Genomic DNA, 21,279 nt, shown 5'->3' with positions numbered 1-21,279 from the left:
TGTTAGTCACTTAAGAACCACTTCACTCGTCTTTTTGCACTTGATTGGATCGCGGCGATCGCGGAAAACACGCCAAAAACACCGTGTAAAATTCGAGAACGCGCGCTGTTTAGACCGTACGGAACGGTGTTTCCAACTCAGATGAATAATAATAATAATAATAATAATAATAATAATAATAATAATAATAATAATAATAATAATAATAATAATAATAATAATAATAATAATAATAATAATAATAATAATAATAATAATAATAATAATAATAATAATAATAATAATAATAATAATAATAATAATAATAATAATAATAATAATAATAATAATAATAATAATAATAATAATAATAATAATAATAATAATAATAATAATAATAATAATAAAAGCAGTTGCGAAGACAGGAAATTCAATAAACAAAAAAATCGATGACATATTGGCGAAATTTGAAGACAACCCCATGACTTTTAATCAAATCATTTAACTTTTTTAAACCTAACAAGTCTGATCTTATTTTTATTTCGATTATAGATTTTTATTCTTATGGTCAGTCGCTTGTTCATTCAGGTTATTTCAAGAAAAAATCTCTAGTCCTGTGTGCGGAGTTGGCAGTCGAACCCAGATGAGCTGCGTACATGCCAATCGATGTACCAACTATGTTATGCCTGCTCGGGTCTGATCGACTGTTTTTGTAAAAATATATATTTTATATTAAATTAATAAAATAGTTTAGAATTTTTGCTATTCTAATTTCATCATACACAGATTTTTGATTTTTTTATTGCATTTTCAAATAAATTTTTGTCGAAAAAGTATTTGTCAAAATTTTAGTTTTTGGTAAAAACCCGGGCCCCCTTCAGAACACCGGGCCCTGGGGGAAACACCTCTCGGGGTGCCTCTCGGTGGCCCTGGATATATTGCATATGTACGAAAGAATTGAAATATGCCGAAAATAATCATCAAGAGGAGTTTCATACCCAATAAACCCACAGTATTATAATAGCATTATATCGGCTTTATATTTGCTATAAAGTGGCACGAAATGCACATCTAAAGCATACACGCTTTAAAGATCCTTGAAGCATGTTTGCCTGATATTAGCTTTATATACGTATATAAAGCAAGCGCTAATGCTATATTTTGGCTGTGCATGTAGGCAAATATTATGCTAATATAGAGCTTGATTGCATTGTTCACTGTTCACTGGAAAACAGATAGAGAAAGAATGATCGGAACGGTGAGAATGAAGAAACGGTTAAAATTCACCCTTTTATTGGAAACACTGAGAAAAGATATGTCCTCAAGCAGGAATGTAACCTGCGATCTCCCAGTCTCCAGATGGGTGCGTAAATTGTTAATGTAATAATTGAGTTTCAGTGCTATAATAGTGCAAATGTATGCGTGATTGTAAAAATAGAGCTCGATAAGGTCTGATTTCAGTGAAAGAGAAGTATTGGTAGTCGATATACCAGCGCATAGTTATGGAAATTGCTATCTCCAATATTTTTTGCTGAATGCACTTTGTCTCTTCTTGAAAAACTTTAGAGTTCGAGTTCGTTATATTTGGATAGCCTGTAAATATCGTTTTTGCCTTTCTCATATAGAAAGGTTATGCAGTGATTTTAAAAATTGTCAACCGCTGCACAGTGTCGCCTAGCCGGACAAAACCTCAGAATTTTATTTTGGATTTTTCACCATATAACATTTTTTCAGTTTGTTAACAGGTTGAACAGTCTTCTCAAAATATTTAGTCTTTAGGACGAAAGTTAGATTTTTTACAGACCTTCAAAGGTGAAATTGATGAACAATTCTGGAAAAAAACTGCATTCAAACCTGTGTTATTCAAATTCTTTTTAGTAAAGATTCCCGATTACGGTCGAACTGGTTTCATTTGAAAAGTTATTCGCTGGACTTATACTTGCCATTCGATTTAGTCGATATAGCCTTTCTTCTCGTTCAGACATGTAGAAGTAATAGGAAATCGTGCATTAAATTAAAATTATAATGGGAATCTCGTGTTTAAGTGCAGTATCAAAACTATTCGAGCTGGTTGTTTTAGACCCTCTTTTCTTTCACTGCAAACACTACATTGCAGACGACCAACACTGTTTTATACCTAAACGATCGACAACAACCAACTTGCTCTCGTTCACAACATATGTACTCGATGGTTTCGCTGACGGATTGCAAACCGATGCTATTTACATGGATTTATCTGCGCCCTTCGACAAAATCAATCATGATATCGCGATAGTGAAAGTGGACAAACTCGGTATTCATGGACAACTACTGTGCTGGTTTCGTTCTTACCTCGATGGAAGGCAACTCCAAATCAGCATTAAGGACTGTCTATCTGCACCATTCTTCGCTACATCCAGCATCCCACACGGAAGTCATCTCGGTCCAGTGATATTCCTCCTCTACTTTAATGACGTCAACATCAAATTACAAGGACCCCGCCTTTCTTTTGCCGACGACATGAAATTTTTTCGACAAATACAGGATAAAACCGATACCGAGTTCCTTCAGAGTGAATTGGAGAGCTTCAGTACCTGGTGTGATCTAAATAGAATGGTTTTAAACTCGAGTAAATGCTCAATCGTTACGTTCACGCGGAAACGCCATCCGATTCAGTACGGCTCGATACTCTAAGCATCTGGAGGGACTGCTCTGGAGCCCTGGTCGTCTCGGACTTACTGTTTGCCAGGGTGGATTGTCCTACAATCCTCGGCCGCCTCGATCTTCAAGCTCGCGTTCGAGCTCTGCGCAATAACTTTCTTCTGCGAGTCCCGTTCGGGAGAACCAACTACGACGGCTTTTGACTTCAACCTGACAAGGAATTCGATAAAAACTAAAGTAATGTGTATTCTGAAATGTAATTAGTTTAAGTAACCACCATTGAGGCCAATGGGTCTGTTGGTGACGGTATAGTAAATAAAATAAAATAAAAATGAAATCCAGATATTTTCTCGTGAACTATTCCAAGAAGCTTGACATTTTATTTATGAATCTATTCAATCTTCGTGAACTTTGATTCCTGATATAATAGTTACGATTCAATATCCGTGCCAGTGAATAGTTCACAAAAGCATAACATATTATTCATGTATTTGTAATTTGTATTATGTATTCATAATTTCTAATAGCCACGACATACCATTCGTGCTCGCGAAATAGTTCACGCTATCATAAAATATTATTCATATATTCATGAAAAGGTTTCATGATTCCTAGTTCATGATTTACGATATATCTTGTGTAATTGTGATATTTAGAAGATATCACTATTCATTTGTAATGTCATGTAAGATGGTCATGAAATTTGGAGTAGGGTTCGAGTAATCATTTTTGCTCCATGCACTATTTAATGAAATGTCATACATGTCCAGCTGCTAGCAACCAGTAATAGGTACGAGCAGTAGATATAAGAAAAGTATTAGGACCTCTAACATCGATATTCATTTGATTAGATTTAGTGTGATATCTGGACAGAAAACGTCAACTTCGATAAGCACCAAATTCCATTATATAGTTACAAATCGTGTTCGTGATATAGTTCAGAGTACAAGTTACACGTTTATGAGCCAATGAATATTGTCACGTTTCACCAAGTAAACAATCCGATAGTAACCAAAACATATCATATCGCGATAAGGCAAAGTGAAATTACGAAATTATCATAGTAAAACTGCTAATATCATAAACATGAGTCACATCACTCCGCGTGTCAAATTCGGAAGTAAGCTCAAGAATAAAATATCACGATAACGTGCTTGTAAAGTTGTGACTATGGTCATGAAATCATGAACATAAATCAAACTACTCTTGACAAAAAGTATCAAAAATCGTGGCTAAGATCCTGAAATCATGAACATAAATCACGCTATACTAGCAGACAAGTCCGACAAGAAACTCATGACGGTAACGTGATGAGAAATTTCGAAAATCACGAATAAGCTTCTGAAACCATGAACATCGTTCATCTGTCGGATGTGTATTTCCAAAATATGAACCAGAATCATACCAAAAATTAAACATGTCCAGGGAACAACCAAAGTAACTCAATTAAACATTCGAATGTAACGCTATGTATGTATTCTGGGCGAACTAGTTTTTTGGAAACACAAATAGTTTCATGAATACGCGGGTTATTATTCATATTTTTACACCGATTTCGTAAATCGACCAGTTTACGAAATCGTGATTTTTTTCTTGAATTTGTGAACGGATTTTTTCGTGTAAACTGCAATCATTATAAATCCTTCCTGAGACAACGTTTTCACTAAATGTCAATATTGTGTCGTTGTTCTATGTATACCAATAAATAACTTCATATCCCATATAGTTTCTACGTATTATATTAAAATTTTCATTGTCAATAAATAATTTGTTTTTATTTTAACTATATTCTATGTACAATTTAAATTCATCACAGATAACAGAAATTAGAAATGTCCATGACCATGACCGTGTCCATGTTCGTGTTCATGACTATGGCCATGTCCATGACCGTGCTCATATCCGCCGTGACTATGTCCATGCCCGTGTTCATATCCACCGTGACCGTGTCCATGACCATGCCCATAACCGTGCTCATATCCTCCGTGTCCATGTCCGCCGTGACCATAATTACCATGCCCATATTCTCCGTGTCCTCCATGACTTCCACCGAAGCCTCCGCCGAAGCCACCGCCTCCGAAGCCACCAAACTGCCGCTTAACACGGTCGGTCGATTCTTGCTGTACCGGTAACATGGCGATATCCTCCAGTTGGACCACCTCAATCAGCTGTGGTTGGTTTTCGCCGACGGGCCATGCCCTGCTAAGTGCAACCACAGCACTCAGAACGACAAATCCACAGACAAATGACTTCATTTTGGGTGTACAATTTTCTATGAAAACTTGCCTCTGATAAAATACGAAACTCGAGAGGAACTGATGCCATTCGTCCGGCATCCAGTTGTTTTTATATCAGGACGTGAATCGAATTTTGTCATTTTCAATAATGCAAAAATGCCGAAGGCATTTAAACTGTCTTCTCATCCCATTCCATACCATGCTGACCAGATGCGAATTGGACGTACAGCGAACAACAAAAAAGTGGTTCCGTCATTAAACGAAACAACATTCGAAAAAATCCCATTTTCCCAAAGATTAACGCACAACATATTTAAGTGGAGCGCCACTACCGAAGATGTCGGCTGCTGCTCCGCTGGTTCTCTTGGGGATTCCCCAAATTGGCTGCTGCGCAATCTCTCGCCGCCATTGACACCAGGTTGTCCTCGAACTTGTTTACTTTGACGGTTATGTTGTGGTTAAGTCGGTGGGTAATTTTGATAGTCTGATGTCGGCCAGTTCGCACGTGTGCCGAGACACGCGAGCTTTGTGTCCATTGATAACAATGTGAAGCGTAAAGCATGATTCCGTGTGTTTTCGATTTCAGTCCGATGAGTCAGTTTTGATTACTTTGTCTAGCTGGTACAACCGGTAAACATCAGCTTGGAAATGGTTTTTTTTTTCGAGTAAACATATTATTAATATTTTGAGCTATTGAATGGTTATCGGAAGGCCACGGAAAAGATTGTTGAACCGATTTTAGGCAGCTTTGAGGAGTTTGATTAATACACTTTATGCACTGTAATTTTTTAAATCATATGCTCTGACATATTTACCCTGTTGATTGGCATTAGCAAATCTAACAACAAAAGTAAATCACTTAAATATTTATGGATATGATCAATGGACATGACATGTCAGTTATTTTCATCTCGACTGGATGAAAATTTGGATCCTTTTTAATAGTACCTGTTACTCATTTATCAATTGTTTTTACAAGTGTTTCAGTGTGCAGAAAAGCTCATTTTGAAAACAACTGTTCAATAATTCTGTCTGAAGCTTATTGCATTGTACCGCTAAATCTTATTCAATCAGTAATCCTAACTACTATCATATACTTAAATTATTTATACGTCACCCGAAAACGATCTATAAAAAATCATCGGAATTGAAAGAAACACACCGATTTTATTTCAGACCTTCTCTCACCAGCTTTCCCCCATTTATTTTCTCACACTCTAGTACTGCCTAGAACACACCTAACTAAACCAACCGCTTCAAATCGTTGACCTCATCCTCCCGGTCAGCTCCACCAATCGTCGTTGGCTGTCGGTCATTATTGGGGCTGTTGTGCGACATTCCACATCCGATCCTCCCAACTGGTGAGCTCATGCTGATTTCCGGTCCACTACCACCAAGACCGGACCCACCGCGATTAAAGCCGGTAGCAAGCAGTGGCAAAATGCTTCCCAGATCGACACTTCTTCCAAGGTTGCCACGAAATAAGGCCATACTTTCTCGGATAGCTTTAATCTGTGGATTGTTTCGCAGTGCAGAATTGGCCAGCGCATTATCCACTATCTTCATAGCTTGTTCTCGCAGTTCCGGACTAAGTGCCATCATGGCCAAGGGTGGTGGCAAACATTCACCAATCGTAATGCTGGCTGCGACGAGGAGGCCGCCAAGGCCCAAAATACCTGTTACCATCGGGGTGATTTATGGTGATGATATAGATGTTTTCAATACTCTGGTAACTGGTAAACTGAACAATTTTAGAGCGGGTTCAGTTTATTATGTTAGCGTTTACCGGGTTCATCACAATTTTCATTCCTGACCGAGCATGAAATAGATCGTTTTCGTTAATGACGACTCTGTACAGCAGTGCCGGTTTTAACAGCGATCTTTTAGGTGCAGATTTGTAGCCAGTATCATATCAGATTAGTGTGCCTTTTGATCCAAATAATAGATGACATCTTACTTAGTTATCGGCGTATCCAACCCCGATCAGAAACATATAACAAAAACATTTCAAAACTATATCTTGCGCTGTTACTAGTTATAATTTTCCGTTATTTTAACTACTAACGAGACCAGATTTATAACACAGCTTACTACGAAAATTGCATTCTGTTATAAACTTGTTATTGCATTCTGATCGGGACACGTTCGTTATTTAGAACATCATTGTCGTTGGTAGGAACGATAGTTTAACGCTCGGCTGCCCAAATGTACATAATTCGCTCAAACTTTCAACATTTTTTCCGAGGCCCGAGTCTTAAATTCAAATCGGCTCAGCTCGACGATTCGGGACAATGGCTGTGTGTGTGAGTGTTTTTACAGTAAGGTTTAAAAAGCTTCAAAAGCCTGACCTGTGTATTGAAACTGTGTGGGACTCACGACTCACGTTCGTGCCTAACCACTAAAATCACTTCTTACTCTTTTACGCCATTCTTCCCCAAGGAACTACGTCAAGGTATTACTTCGAGGGCGGGAGGGGGGGGGCTTGTGCTTTCGTTGCACCTCTTTCTTCTGTTCTATCTCAGAGTCTCACTAGGTACATGAAATGGCTTGAGCTTTGCTTCAACTCTCGACTCTTCACCATTCACCATTTTAGCTCTTAACCGCACGGGCCAGTGACGTAGCAAGAATTTTGGTTTGGGGGGAGGGGGTGTAATGAAAATCGTAAATTTTTCGAAAAATACTAAAATTTAATATGAGTATGATAAATTATTGAAAATTCAGAAAAATAAGTAGTCCAACATATGTCATTCCAGTGTACAAATAAGAAGAATCAACATGGAACGGTTTTCAAACCTCTACAGATTATTTTCTTGTATAATATGTCAATGGAGTCAGAGATTACAGTCTTTTAAAGTGGGATAAATGATCGAAAAAAATTTCAACGTTCAAGATCATCTGATTTAATAATCATTGACTTTGAAGGTTTGACAACTTCGAGAAGTTTTTCAACATAAAACAGCGTATGCTTTGATTTTAAATTTTTAGCCATTAATTCTCATAGAGGTAATTATGGAGAAATAGCTCTTCGAAAATATTAAGAGACATAGTGCCTTCAGCAAAGTTGTTGACAATTTTCTTGAAAATATGAAGGCTACACGAATGCAGCATATCGATATATAAATGAACATGCTATATTTCTCCTTAGTAAGGAAAAATTTGGGTGAAAACTATTTTTTCTGCACTGCGGAGAAAATTGTTTAAAACAATCATTGCGAGTTGAGAAAACAAATCCTATAATAAAATTAGTTATGGAACTTGCGTTTCGACTTCATCTCATCAAAATCCGACACTAACTTAGTGACAGGACTAAGCTAGCGGCGAATTGATGCTAGCTCCAAAAACCAGAAACACTATTTGTGTTTCTGGGCAAACCCCTAGTCCATTTAATATTTGGAAATTTTTTTTAAAGCTAGTTCTCTTAAATATGCCTGAAGAAATTATTTTCCACCGCATATGTAGTGGTTTAATAGCTGTTAGATCAAAGTTACTCAATATTATAGTGAAGAGCAACAGTCTGATCACCTTCTTTCTCAAATCAGTGAAACGTTTAATCGACCACAACATTCGGAATGCTAGCTTCATTTTGTAAGCAGCATGAGGTTATGGGTTATCTTCACATATCACGAACTGGATACACGCAATGCTTAGCAATCGACATCTGTGCCAAGACAAATAGAGATAAGGAAACTGAGTGTCTGCGGATGCCCTCACGGTGGTGTGCTATCAGCACTTCTATAGAACCTTGTCGCCGATGGCTTGTCAACAGTTTTTTTCGGCATTTAATTAGCAAGGGACTGGAAGGTGAAGTATATTTTTCAATATTTAGAGCCATAGTACTCAAGGGAGAGCAAGGTGTTGAAAGGAGAAAGTTTAGAAAAGCGTGGAAGGATCATATATGCAAGCTTAGAGCTCACCGGCGACTTTAACCTTTTGTCTGCTACCGTAGGGGTCAGGGTCTTTTGGCATTAGAAATGCGAATCACCTGAGTCTACGGCATGTCCGAACAAGCGTAAAGTAACTTGTTACTTCATGCTGTCGGAACCGAGCATCGGAAGCCATCGGAACAAGCCGATGGCTTGTTGAGGAAACTTAATAAGATTTGGTTTTTGCCTTTCTCAATAGAAAGGTATTGCAATTGCTCTGAAAACCGACTTTTCAACGGAGGCCCGGAGGGCCGAGTGACATATACCATTCGATTCATTTCGTCGAGCTCGGTAAATGTCTGTGTGTATGTATGTGTGTATGTATGCGCGTCTGTGTGTGTACGCGAACACAATCTCACTCACTTTTCTCAGAGATGGCTGAACCGATTTTCACAAACTTAGTCCCAAATGGAAGATGCAACGTTCCCATAGGCTGCTATTGAATTTCTAATAAATCAGACTTCCGGTTCCGGAATTACAGGGTGATGAGTACGATCACGCAGAAAATGTCGATTTTAATAAGTTCTGCAATGAATGTATAATGGTGAAAATTTTTCCAAAATGTGACCACAACTGCTTCGATTTGTAGTACTAGGTCACTAACAGCCATTCAAAGTCTTTTTGGTCACATTGGCCACCATCATCGGTTCCGGAAGCCCCGGCGGAAGTATCCAAATTCAAAATAACAGTCACATCGGTTTCTCGGAGATGGCTAGACCGAATCAACCAAACTTAGTCTCAAATGAAAGATGTTGTGTCCCCGTAAATGGCTATTAAATTTTATCCCGAACCGACTTCCGGTTCCGGAGTTACGGGTTGTGGCGTGCGATCACATAGCAAATTGTGATTCAAACCGATACTCCGATGGAAGCAAAAAAGGTAAAAATTTCGCTAAAATGTCTCTCAAATAACTTAACTTTGCAGTTCTAGGTCACCGACGGCCAGACAAACTTTCGTTGACTACATTGACCACCATAGACGGTTCTGGAAGTGTCCGGGAAAAGCCATCTTTCAAAACTAGCAAACTCATACCAGTTTCTCGGAAATGGTTGGGCCGATTTTCACATTTGAGTGATAGCTATATTATCCCCACAGATGTCTAAAAAATTTCGCACGGATCGCTTTTATGGTTCCGGAAATATAGACTGAACCGTCCGGTCACATATGAAATTCCCATATAAGCCAGAACTCAAAATTTTTTTCAAAAGGGGGACCTCATGAAATTTCATATTTTTGATGCCAAACATCTTTAAAATGCATGAAACGTCGAGATTTTATGTTATAACGAAATTTTTTTTTCATTGCAAACTTGCAAGCAAGTAAACTTGCAAGCAAGTAAACTTGCAAGCAAGTAAACTTGCAAGCAAGTAAACTTGCAAGCAAGTAAACTTGCAAGCAAGTAAACTTGCAAGCAAGTAAACTTGCAAGCAAGTAAACTTGCAAGCAAGTAAACTTGCAAGCAAGTAAACTTGCAAGCAAGTAAACTTGCAAGCAAGTAAACTTGCAAGCAAGTAAACTTGCAAGCAAGTAAACTTGCAAGCAAGTAAACTTGCAAGCAAGTAAACTTGCAAGCAAGTAAACTTGCAAGCAAGTAAACTTGCAAGCAAGTAAACTTGCAAGCAAGTAAACTTGCAAGCAAGTAAACTTGCAAGCAAGTAAACTTGCAAGCAAGTAAACTTGCAAGCAAGTAAACTTGCAAGCAAGTAAACTTGCAAGCAAGTAAACTTGCAAGCAAGTAAACTTGCAAGCAAGTAAACTTGCAAGCAAGTAAACTTGCAAGCAAGTAAACTTGCAAGCAAGTAAACTTGCAAGCAAGTAAACTTGCAAGCAAGTAAACTTGCAAGCAAGTAAACTTGCAAGCAAGTAAACTTGCAAGCAAGTAAACTTGCAAGCAAGTAAACTTGCAAGCAAGTAAACTTGCAAGCAAGTAAACTTGCAAGCAAGTAAACTTGCAAGCAAGTAAACTTGCAAGCAAGTAAACTTGCAAGCAAGTAAACTTGCAAGCAAGTAAACTTGCAAGCAAGTAAACTTGCAAGCAAGTTTTTTACAAACAAGTTTTTTTTACAAACTTGAAAATTAGTTTTTACAAGCGCAGATTCTGATCCCAACCGCTGTCAGATCATACATTTTTGATTCATACAAGCAAGTAAACTTGCAAGCAAGTAAACTTGCAAGCAAGTAAACTTGCAAGCAAGTTTTTTACAAACAAGTTTTGACATTAAAAATGTCTTACTCCACTATCTGGGGTAGGTGTCATTCTAAAATCTAAACTATCTCCCATGTAACGAAACTATGTAAGGTTTGCACGCTTATAACTCCGATATTACTAGATGGATTTTAATCATTCATACACCAACCGATTCAGAAACACCTAACTTAAATATTGGTAATAATTTAATATCTCCCCAATAAAAGTAGACTTTTGGAAATTGGTAAAATTAAAAAGTTCACGAAAAGCGGGAAAATTACCATTCGTGAGGCAGATTTCTCAGACACAGCCGTCAAGATAGGGCAGCTTAGTTGCTCAATGAAACACGAAAAGTCATAAATAGAAGCAACGCATGTCCGTTTAAATCAGTTGTTGCTCTTATCCCATAAGAGCAACATTGTCTCCGGGCGATGCAATAAGCGCTATCGATTTTCGGTAACGTTGGCATTTGCACACACTCGCACCTAAGTGACTAAACCATATACGGTTAGTTTATAAATAGAGGTGACGCGTACCCGTTTGAATCAGTTTTTGTTCTTATGTCGAACGGGTAAGGTCATGGCTGCAGCGTCTGGGCGCTACAATAAGCGATAGACGCTATGCATTTTCGGCAGCGGTGGCCGTGTGCGGATTTTTCGGGTACCAGCACGGTGCACAGTGGCTGGAGGCTGGCCAAAACCTCAAAAATTTATTTTTGAAATATTGATATTTTATATTTTTCCTAAATTTCTCATGTATTGAGTGATGTATATTCAAAATTTTATGATCATTGGATAAGAATTTTTAACATGAGTTTAAACTTAGCAAAGTTCGGACTTTTTAATGATTTTCATTTCCGAAACCACCATTGCTCTGTTTACTTCAAATGCATGTTGCTCTTTTGATTTTGGTCCGATTTTAGCACAACTAGTTTTATTGTGTAGAGGAACAAAAGAACTTGGTTAGTGGATAAAATACATTTGGTAAATTTGCTTGGAACTATGACTTTTTAGTTTAAATATGTTTGAGGTGGTCAGATCAAAAATACTTTTTTCACTAATGTATTCTGTACAAATTTCGGAATCATTTCGGAACGGTCACATAGTATACATTCTACGGGAAATAACCTCTATTTTTCGAATATCATTGTCTCGTTCTGCGCCTAGGTGCGCAAAAAGTTTTAATGAGATTTTGAAGCTTTGTTGCTGATATGGAGGCGCATGGTGTTTTGTTTAAAATAGTTAGATAATCTACAGTAAACCAATATGTTATACAATGCATTTAAAGTAGTATTCTTCATTTTTATGATATTGCTGACATTGGTGAACAGTAACGGAAAATCTATCATGGAAACGGGATCATAGTTATAAGAAAGGTTCAATAACACTGTATGAAAAAATGCATTTAATTTTTTACAACTTTTAACATCAAAAATGAGCTCAGCACCTCAAAATTAGCTTAAATTGTGATTTTCAGCCAAATTAGGTAACATTTGAGGTTTTGTCCGACTTTTGTTTGAAGACCCGCCACTGTGCGGTGTCACAGAATAATTTGCAAAGTGGGTGGGTGGGGTGGTTTGGATTTAATTTAATACGGTGTGTGCTGCTTAATAGTGTTGCGTTTGAAAAAAATATATTTTAATGCATGCGTGTGCGTTGTAACTGGTTAATCCATGTTTACGGCGCTTTGTAGCTGCGTAGGGTAATGAGCCTATTGGTTTTCGTGTTTCATATTTCGGTTATATGTTTTTTATCAGTAAGGCATCTGACAACGTGCTTCTGTAGTTATTGCACTGTTCAGCAGCGTAGTATTTTATATAGGAGAGTACACTCAGGTTTTTTTACGCGGATTTTGAAATTTACGCGGTTTTCATTAACGCATTTTTGACATTAAAAATGTCTTACTCCACTATCTGGGGCTGGGTGTCATTCTAAATTTTGAAAATCTCCTATGTAACGAAACTATGTAAGGTTTGTACGATTATAACTTCGCAATTAGTTGACGGATTTCAATCATTTATACACCAATCGATTCAGAAACACCTGACTTGAATATAATGGCTAATTAGATTGATGTACTATATAAGTATTCTGTTGAAATTCGGTTGAATTAAAATTGAAAAATTGCGCGAAAAAAGGGGAAATGCGCATACATGAGGCAGCTAGAGGTCAATCAAACAAAACAAAAGTTATAAATATATGTGCTGAATTTCCTTTTTGCCTTATCATTCGATACTTGATGGTCGACGAGTAGTGTACGGACGTACGTACCTAAACGATTCTCATAAACAAACGGCCAATATTTACCGCTGTACTGTACGGAACAAACAGATTCTTGCGTGATTTGGGAAATAATCATAACAATTCTGTAGCAGATTCCGTAGAGGATACGATTACCGTAAATTTTGATAGAAATAATTTTGTAAAAACATTAATTAGCCGTGCTTTGATTGGTGGTTTACTCGTAAGCACCGCCTTTTTGGCGATGAACCACATCTGAGATACGTAAAATGAATTGTCTGTAGGAAAATTTTTTCAGTTTGCATTTGATCATCGTTGAAATCAGTTCGTTTATCGCCGGCGTCCGCTTCGTTAGTTCCTGAAAGGAACGCTCCCCGTTAGCAGCAGTAAACAAAGGCGCTCTCAAAATTGCCTCCATCACTAGACGTGTACAGAAGTCGCATTGTTGTTGGTAAAGAAACGGTGAAATAATATTAACAACAAACGGTCCTTATTAGGACCACAAAATCGTTCTCAGAAGAATTACAAATGAAATTTCCATTTCGTGCTTTGGTAAATAACTTCCCTCTTATCGGGTTAGTTATCTTTTATAATAATATCCGAAAAATGTGCGATAAAACAAATAAACTGACTAATTGGATGGAAGCAAGAAAATCCCTACAAAATTTTGAATCAGAAAAGTGACCTTGATGGAAAAATGCTTCGATCGTTTCTAAGTGTTTAGCAACTGAAGTTGCCGATTTGTTTTCCAACCTTAATTATTTGCGCTGTGCTGTACGGAACAAACAGATTTTTGCGCGATTTGTTGGGAAATAATCACAACAATTGTGTAGTAGATTCCGTAGAGGATACGATTACCGTAAATTTTGATAGAAATGATTTTGAAAGCGCATTAACTAACCGTGCTTTGATTGGTGGTTTACTTGTTAGCACCGCCTTTTTGGCGATGAACCACATTTGAGATAAGTAAAACGAATTGTCTGTAGGAAAACGTTTTCAGTTTGCATTTGATCATCGTTGAAATCAGTTCGTTTACCGCCGGCGACCCGCTTCGTTAGTTCCTGGAAGGAACGCTCCCCGTTAGCAGCAACAAACAAAGGCGCTCTCAAAATTGCCTCCATCATTAGACGTGTACAGAAGTCGCATTGTTGTTGGAAAGGAAAGGCGAAATAATAGGTCTGTTCCAGTACCAGGAGAAACTGGAAGAACTCCGGAGAAAATCGTTCCTGTACTCTCTTCTTCTCCTTTTTCTTCTTCAGGTAGCAAACCGGAGTAAAAAGGAGCAAAGATTTTTTGCTCCTGTTTACTCCGGAGTGACTTCCGTGTACTGGAACAAACCTAATATTAACAACAAACGGTCCTTATTAGGACCACAAAATCGTTCTCAGAAGAATTACAAATGAAATTCCCATTTCGTGCTTTGGTAAATAACTTCCCTCTTATCGGATAAGTTATCTTCTATAATAATATCCGAAAAATGTGCGATAAAACAAATAAACTGACCAATTGGATGGAAACAAGAAAATAGCTACAAAAATTTGAATCAGAAAAGTGACATTGACGGAAAAATGCTTCGATCGTTTCTTTGGCAACTGAAGTTGCCGATTTGTTTTCCACGAATAATATGGTCGCATTTTTAATGTCATCGTGGTCGTGTCTTGTACACAGCCCTTTAATTTTTTTTTACAAACTTGAAAATTAGTTTTTACAAGCGCAGATTCTGACCCCAACCGCTGTCAGATCATACATTTTTGATTCATACAAGCAAGTAAACTTGCAAGCAAGTAAATCTGCAAACAACTTGTTTTTTTTTAAAAGTTTTTTACAAACTTGCAAGCAAGGTTTTTGCAAGTTACAAGTTAAACTTACATTGCAAGCAAGTAAACTTGCAAGAAAGTAAACTTGCAAGCAAGTAAACTTGCAAGCAAGTAAACTTGCAAACAACTTGTTTTTAAAAAAGTTTTTTACAAACTTGCAAGCAAGGGTTTTGCAAGTTTCAAACTTGCAAGCAAGGGTTTTGCAAGTTACAAACTTGCAAGCAAGTTTTTTGCAAACAAGTTTTTTTACAAACTTGAAAATAAGCGCAGGTTCTGACCCCAACCGCTGTCAGATCATAAATTTTTGATTCATACAAGAAAGTAAACTTGCAAGCTCGATTGAACCTGTTCAGTGTATGCCAGACGACTTGTCTACACACATCGTGCAAATGTGGTCTTAGAGAATCAATCTATGGGAAGAGTGCATCTTTTATCGATTCCATACACTCAAAATTAATACTTTTGGGAGTGTGGTCCATTATCTCATTCTGGTTCAAAGTAACTTCTACGTTCTTCACACGAGAAGAAGCTTCTGTCTTTTAACTTTTTCCAAGAAACTTCTCTCTTTCTATTTTTTGCTGATCATATTTGTTCACCTTCATTTTTCAACATTTAAAAAGTGTCGGGATCATTTATGATCTCCTTAACATCGAAAGCATGCAATAATTTTAATAGGTTAATAGGTTTAGGGTAGTCACAAAAAATTCTAAAGTAATAAATCGTACGCCAATTTGAAATCGAAGATAAGAATGATCCGGAAACGCTCTATTTGAATGTTTACTTTATTTCGCGAAGTAGATAATACTTATCGATGGTATATAAATCATATCATTTCAAATCTAAAAACCAAAAGGAACTCAAAAGTTTTTTCACACACACACCGTGGCAAAGTATTGCTAAGGTAAGACAGGAAAATCCAAAATCAAGCCTACCTCGCAAACGAGAAGCAACAGTCACGATGTGTCCAGTGCCAGGCGTCGGAAGTGAGCGTTGCTGCAATTGTTGTGCCATATTTATAGATTCGTGTTAATTTGGTTATTATTAAACCATATGTCAAATTTTACGTAAAATTACGATATCAGTAATCGCTCCGAAAACTAAAACTTGCAACATGTTCTCAAGGTTTTGCTTAAGTTTTCCTAATAAAGTATAACATATTGTTAAACATATCACCATTTTAAAATTTCAGTATTTCCAATAGTTTTACTAAAATCATTTTATCAAAAGTCCTATATATTCGAATAATTCCAAATTCATGGCAGTTTAGATTTAATCATTGGAATATAAGTATATTTTACATTGTCTAAAAGTTCAACGAAAAAATATGACTAATATTGTGAGAGCACATACTTTCAATACTCCTTGAATCCAACTGCACAAGCCAGTGAGAATTACCGGTGAAATTATATGAGCTAGAAAAATATGACTGCGATATTTTTAAATCATAAGATCATTCATAGGCAATGTGCAATTTTTAAGTAAAGAGATCTGTAGAAGGATACTTAAATACCACGTTTATCGTTTTTTACAAATTGCATGTAGAACTGATTGCTTTAAGGATTAATTAAATTAGTAGTTGTTATTAAATATTCTTAAGTTTTTCACTTATCTAATAATATTAAGGAACACATCGTGTAAAAGTACATTAAATTCATGAATGTAGTTTCATTTCTAAATTGAAAGTATCATAATTTTAGAGCTAAATTCAATTGTTGCTATAGAGCTGGTAATAGTGGCAGTACCCCAGATCAGGCCAAATCAGAGTGGAACCGTTTTACCGTATCCACATATCACCTGCCAGATCGGTAATTTTACGGCTAGTAATCTATTGCCAGCAGATTTCTTTTAGAACCAATATAAATATTAAAAAAATCCCATTTTTGTATCTGATGTAGTACTTTGATCGGTATGTACATAGATCAAAACATTTCCGACAAATATGACTCAAAGTACTTGGTTGAAATGCTAATATAAATGTGCTGGGAAACCATTTCTGAACAATTTGAGTTTTTTGTTGTTTTGCAACAAAGTTTTATTTTGAGTTAGTTTCACGATATGGTTTTGTAATCAATCAATAGAAATGAAGCGCCTTGTCCCGGAAGATCGTGTACATTCGTTATCTTATATAACGGACTAACTTGTCCAATTCTACATACAAAGAGATCGCGATTTGTACCAACCATACCTTTATTGATTGCATCATCCCGTTGGCTTCTTGCTCAGTTCTACTGTTTCAGAAACAATCACAATGCGAAAGATTATTTAATTGACTTTTTATTCATCCCGATACATTGATTATTGGAAATCATTTTTTTTTTCAAATGAATCAGAACATCATTTACCGTAATGGTGATGGTGATGATCTCGGTCATGATGGTGATGATCCTCGTACCATCCATATCTGTTGTCCCAAGCAGTGCAAGGCCTGTTGCGACGATCACCGTACCCTCTGCGATCGTACCAACCATTGTTGTCGTACAGCCCAAAAGCCCACCCGAACAACCCTTCAAATAATCCCCCTAGCGGTACCGTTTTCTCCAATCTCGCCATTTTTCTGCTCTCGGATCTTCGATTAACGCCTGGCAATAGTTCGATCTCACTTGGCTCGCTGTTTTCTTCGAGGCTACTTTCCAGTACTCCACTGCAAAAAGTGAATTCGGTTAGTTGCGCAACCATACACGCTAACAATAGAATTTTAAATTTTAAATCAAAATCGCCAAATGTTAAGTTTCCCATGATTGCTGATCTGCGCTGCGCTGATGATACTTCCGGGCCGAGGGCCACCGTTTGTTTGTTTGTTCTTTTATTGCTACGACAGCCACCGATGCCCATTTGTGTCGTTTGTTTAAAGCGGCGTGAATGACCGCTTTATGGGTTTTAGCGCAAATAATTGTAGCTCATTAGCATTCCATCGACTGCGGTTATCTTGACTAGATTGATCATAGTAACAAATAATTGTACCTGAATGCTTGAAGTTATCTGTGTAATTTATATTGTCGCTGTATTCCAATTTCCCAAGTCATGAGGATTTTAAACTTAAATTCTGAAACAATCAATTCAAACATGTTTTCACCGTTCGTTGGTCCCATCTGAAAAGTACCGCGGGGTTTCTTATATGCTTGTCTTGCGTATGAATCAGTCACACCTCTAAATACAGACAAAAGTTTGTCAAAGCAACTTACGTTTCATCCGACGGTGGGAGTTATTTGCTTCCTGTTGGGGTTTTCCGAAATGTGATAGAATCTGATCTGAGAATCACGCTACCGTGGGATTTTGTGAGACATTCACGTCAGTTCAAATTTTGTCAGTTAGGTGAGTGACCGACGTCGTGTATGGCTTTGATACTTCAGGTATTTTTGAGCTTAATTATATTCAAGGCATTGTTAATGCGATCCAGTAGATACTTGGTTGCATTAAATTTGGATTTCTAGTTGATTTTATTTACTATTTTAGCTTACTGTGTGTGGATATTATAACTGTCTATTATGTTTATTTTCATCCCCCGTACTGTTTATGGGAATCTAAACAAAAAACGAGTCCCAATACAACCGCAAATTCAGTTGCGAAATTAATTGAAACAGAGGGTAAAGCTCCGCACCAAGGTGTTCGTTTTGCACTGCCACCGACACGCCAGATCAGTTGACTAATCCATGACTTTCCGTTTAAAGGAGGATAGGCAGTCGACCTTCCAGCAGAGTATTTGATACATTTCCTCTGAACTGCCCTGAAAGTGCGATGCACCGACTAGTCGATCCGCTCAAAGAAATAAAATGTTATAACAAAACAAAGTGTCAAAACTTGTTATTTATGTTGTACATAATTGAATACCCTTGGATATGGTCGGAGATCACGATACAGTGAAGTAAATTCAATCGCAGTTTAATAACCATGGTGGTTTTATTACAAATTATGTGAATTGGTCACATTGATACCTGCATTTTTTCAACACATCAAACTAAAAAACGCAAAACCCAACTCTTAACTTTAGAGAGTTGGTACCGGATATAAATTGGCTCCTTGAATTATACGAGAGATGCGTGCACGTAAAAAAAGAATTGCGACAAAACAATTGTGTTGAAAGAAAGAAAGCTCTATTTGAGAGAGGCTCTGGTGGGAAAATTTCTAGTGATGCTTATGTAATGCGTATACAGTAACTAGGCTTTTAAACCAGTTTACCTTGCACAGATTCTCTCGCCTCTGTACTTTTTCACTCATTTGTTCATTCTTCGACTATCCCTTTTCCGGTACATGATGGTACAGCCATGACCCGTTTTCTTCAACCCACCGAGAAGGAGAGGAGAATGCGGAAATTAATAGATATGATAACTTTTATTTTTCAAGTTACAACGTGCGTTGCAGCCAAAGGACGATTCCTGGTTGTCTGGTTACAGAGAATATTAAAACTGATCAAAAAATATTTGGCAGAGGTTTCCGGCAGCTGGATACCTAAATTTCAACCATCAGTTCGATCTGAAACTTTTCATAAACACTTATTATCGACAGAGCCGTAGCGTGGTCTTCTGGCGCCCTTGGCGTAGCCTCAGTTTTGTGTTTAATTTTGGCTTTCTTTTCAGTTCGAACAATAATTTGTGGACATATAAATGGCACACCTACCCTCTACTTCATTTATGTTTGACTGTTGTTCATTTCAAGTAAATACCAATCACATATCTTTTACTGTATATTTATGAAATCAATGGACGCTAGGTATTTCAAGGCGAAAGAGAGAGCATCTGTTCAGAAGACTGTATGTTATACTACGTTCACACTACGAGTCAAAACGTGTTTTATCGCTATCTTGATGACATTTTTCTTGTTGCTAATTATTATAACATGTTTTAACTCTATAGTGTGAACATGGTATTAGGGTGCCAATGGCATGTATGGGAAACAGATGACCGTCGAATTTAATATCCGAACGCACCTCAAAAGCATTAACATCCCGAAAAAAGTTTGTTTACAAAATTTTAGCTCTACGCCAAGTGTCTTATAAATGCATGAAACAACAAAAATTGTTTGGACTGAAGTTGCCTCTCTAGTACTTTTAATTTTAAAACTGAGCTTTATAAAAATATCAAATAATTGTTTTTTTTTTTTCGAAAACCAGATTACGATATTTCATGGATTTATAAAACATTTGGCATACAAAAAAAAAACAAAGAAAAACTGCATTTACAAACTCAAGTCCTATCTGAATTCAAGAATGTTCGACATTACACCAGATCTCGTCGCTTATTTGCGCTTATTGCGTTTAATTATTGCATGGGAATTTTTTTTTCATGGTCCAATACTTTTGAGGTGTTTCCGGTTTGAAAATTCAGGATGACCACAAAGATTGGCACTCTACCGTGTATCGTATATAGGAGACAATTTTAGAAACTTTGAACTAGTTGGTGGATTGTTGATTAGGGTGCATATCATTAGATTTGAATTGCCCAGCTAAGAGCCGTCACTGCATTCCGGTTATATGCCAGATAGCACAAATCCATCTTTTTGCACAAGCATGTGAACTAAAGATGGTTTTATGAATCAGGAATCAGAATCAGTCTTTCATATTAGTTCCTTCAAGATTTCCATCTCTTCCTTCATATTCTACAGTTGCATCTTTGCGTCTGGCTCTTGGCCCATGCATAAATGAACCTCCTGCAATGACCCAAATGATCCTAAAATGGATGTAGAACAAGATTCGTCATCAAAGACTACGAGTTTCCCTTTAAAATCCAACACATTGAACTGAGTTCGATCGTATCCGATCTTCTTTCGGATCAAAAATAGTCCGCTCGGTATGTTTATATTCCGCAAGACGCAGAAATATTCAGCTGTGTCGGATATCTGGAAAGTTCGCTTAGATCAGCTCAGAATTGTGATAGTTTGTCTAAAGCAAACAAATGACGTTACCAGCGAAAAGACTTTTATGAAGAACTAACGCGTTTACATACTCGCTCACAAATTTGAGATCGATGGTGTAGTTATCGATTTGAACTTGGCATGCGTGGATCTACAGAAGGACGGAATTTCGGCAACTCGGAATTCTCCCCGATGCCGGGAGAAGTTCTGCAATATCATGCAGAACTTCTCCCGGCATCGGGGAGAATTCAACTTTCACGATACGGCATGAAGTTATCTTGTTGATGATAATTAATCTAGCTTACCCTACGATCTTTGATACAGCTTTGTAAAGGTGGCCTGCTTTACACGTTCCCGTTCCTCTTGTTACTATGAAACTGAGAAAACGAGCGGAAAAAATTGCAATAA

General features: G+C 37.2%; 1 protein-coding gene across 1 annotated transcript; it reads right to left on the bottom strand.

The window, feature by feature from the left end:
* Positions 1 to 4,416: 4,416 nt before the first annotated feature.
* On the bottom strand, positions 4,417 to 4,936 carry LOC131683206 (holotricin-3-like). Its single transcript, XM_058965045.1, has one exon. It carries the CDS (start codon positions 4,872 to 4,874, stop codon positions 4,446 to 4,448), a length of 429 nt encoding a protein of 142 aa, XP_058821028.1. The 5' UTR covers positions 4,875 to 4,936; the 3' UTR covers positions 4,417 to 4,445.
* Between the last annotated feature and the right edge of the window lie 16,343 nt (positions 4,937 to 21,279).

Source organism: Topomyia yanbarensis, chromosome 2 (assembly GCF_030247195.1).
Source record: "Topomyia yanbarensis strain Yona2022 chromosome 2, ASM3024719v1, whole genome shotgun sequence".
In the NCBI taxonomy this organism is placed as follows: domain Eukaryota; kingdom Metazoa; phylum Arthropoda; class Insecta; order Diptera; family Culicidae; genus Topomyia; species Topomyia yanbarensis.
This window is presented reverse-complemented; position numbering and strand designations above follow the sequence as displayed.

Excerpts from the sequence above, each read along its gene's own strand:
- LOC131683206 (XM_058965045.1), bottom strand. The coding sequence starts at position 4,874 with ATGAAGTCATTTGTCTGTGGATTTGTCGTTCTGAGTGCTGTGGTTGCA.